Here is a 925-nt window from a genome sequence, read left to right on the forward strand (position 1 = left end):
CTAAGATGGATTAAAGGAAAGTGATAAGTATATGGGATTTCCATGCGTCCGGAGGGACGGGGAGATATTAAAGGTATTAACTTTTCTGTCTGGGCTGATAATCATTCGCTTTCAGAGGGGATCAGGGCTCGGTGACAAGCCCTGGGGAGCTGCACGCTGCTCCCGATGGGACGCGTGTCCCAGGGGGCTCCGGTGGCACCAGAGGGACCCGCATGGCGACTTTGAGCCGGCAGCACCGGCAGCATGAGGTGGCTGGCAAAGAGGAAGGGCATCTGGCGCAGATACAGTGGGACCCTGATCTGGCCTCCGTGACCCGTCCGGGCTGGGCACCAGCCACTGCGGCTCATGGCAGAGCAGGGACGGGCAGGGCTGGCCAGCCCCACGCTGGAGCAGATTCCAGCTGGACCAGGTTCATCCCAGTGCCGCCGCCAGCCCCGAAGCAATGCAGTGGGGACAGGACAGGTGGCCCCCGCAGCCCCTGCCCCTGCCTGCAGCCCCTGCCCGCCTCTGTGCCGAAAACAGTGGCAGGGGAGCATGGGGAGGCTGGCAGCCCTGGGCCTGGCCATGCTGGCATGGAGGGGCTCAGCCCCCCGTCCCCGTGCCGTGCCGTGCCAGGAAGAAGCCACCGCAGATTGTGACAATAACATTTGCTGGTGACCTGCACGCCGGGGCTGTCTTTACAGAGGAACAATAATCTCTCCAGAGGAGATGAAAAGAATTCTAATTACATCTCCGAATAATATTTGTTTTGAGCAAGGAAAGCAAACCATATGGCATGTGGGAGACTGTTTGGGGCCGCATTAAACAAGGATTTGTTTTTCATTTATGCTCTGATCTAAGCCGAGATGTGATCATGCTTTATTTATTTATTTATTTATTACATCTTGGAGGCGCGTGGGGGTCCCATGCCCACTCTGGGGCGGGG

General features: G+C 57.8%; 1 protein-coding gene across 1 annotated transcript in view; it reads left to right on the top strand.

Moving 5' to 3' along the window:
- The first annotated feature begins 212 nt into the window (after window positions 1–212).
- The window catches only part of VSTM2L (V-set and transmembrane domain containing 2 like), a 14,793-nt gene continuing 14,080 nt past the window's right edge, over window positions 213–925 (top strand). The window contains exons 1-2 of the mRNA XM_009279564.2: window positions 213–308; window positions 523–634. Coding sequence (XP_009277839.2) covers window positions 213–308; window positions 523–634 — 208 coding nt within the window. The remainder of the gene's footprint in view (window positions 309–522; window positions 635–925) is intronic.

This window comes from Aptenodytes forsteri, unplaced genomic scaffold (genome assembly GCF_000699145.1).
Source record: "Aptenodytes forsteri isolate BGI_AS27 unplaced genomic scaffold, ASM69914v1 Scaffold483, whole genome shotgun sequence".
Taxonomy (NCBI): domain Eukaryota; kingdom Metazoa; phylum Chordata; class Aves; order Sphenisciformes; family Spheniscidae; genus Aptenodytes; species Aptenodytes forsteri.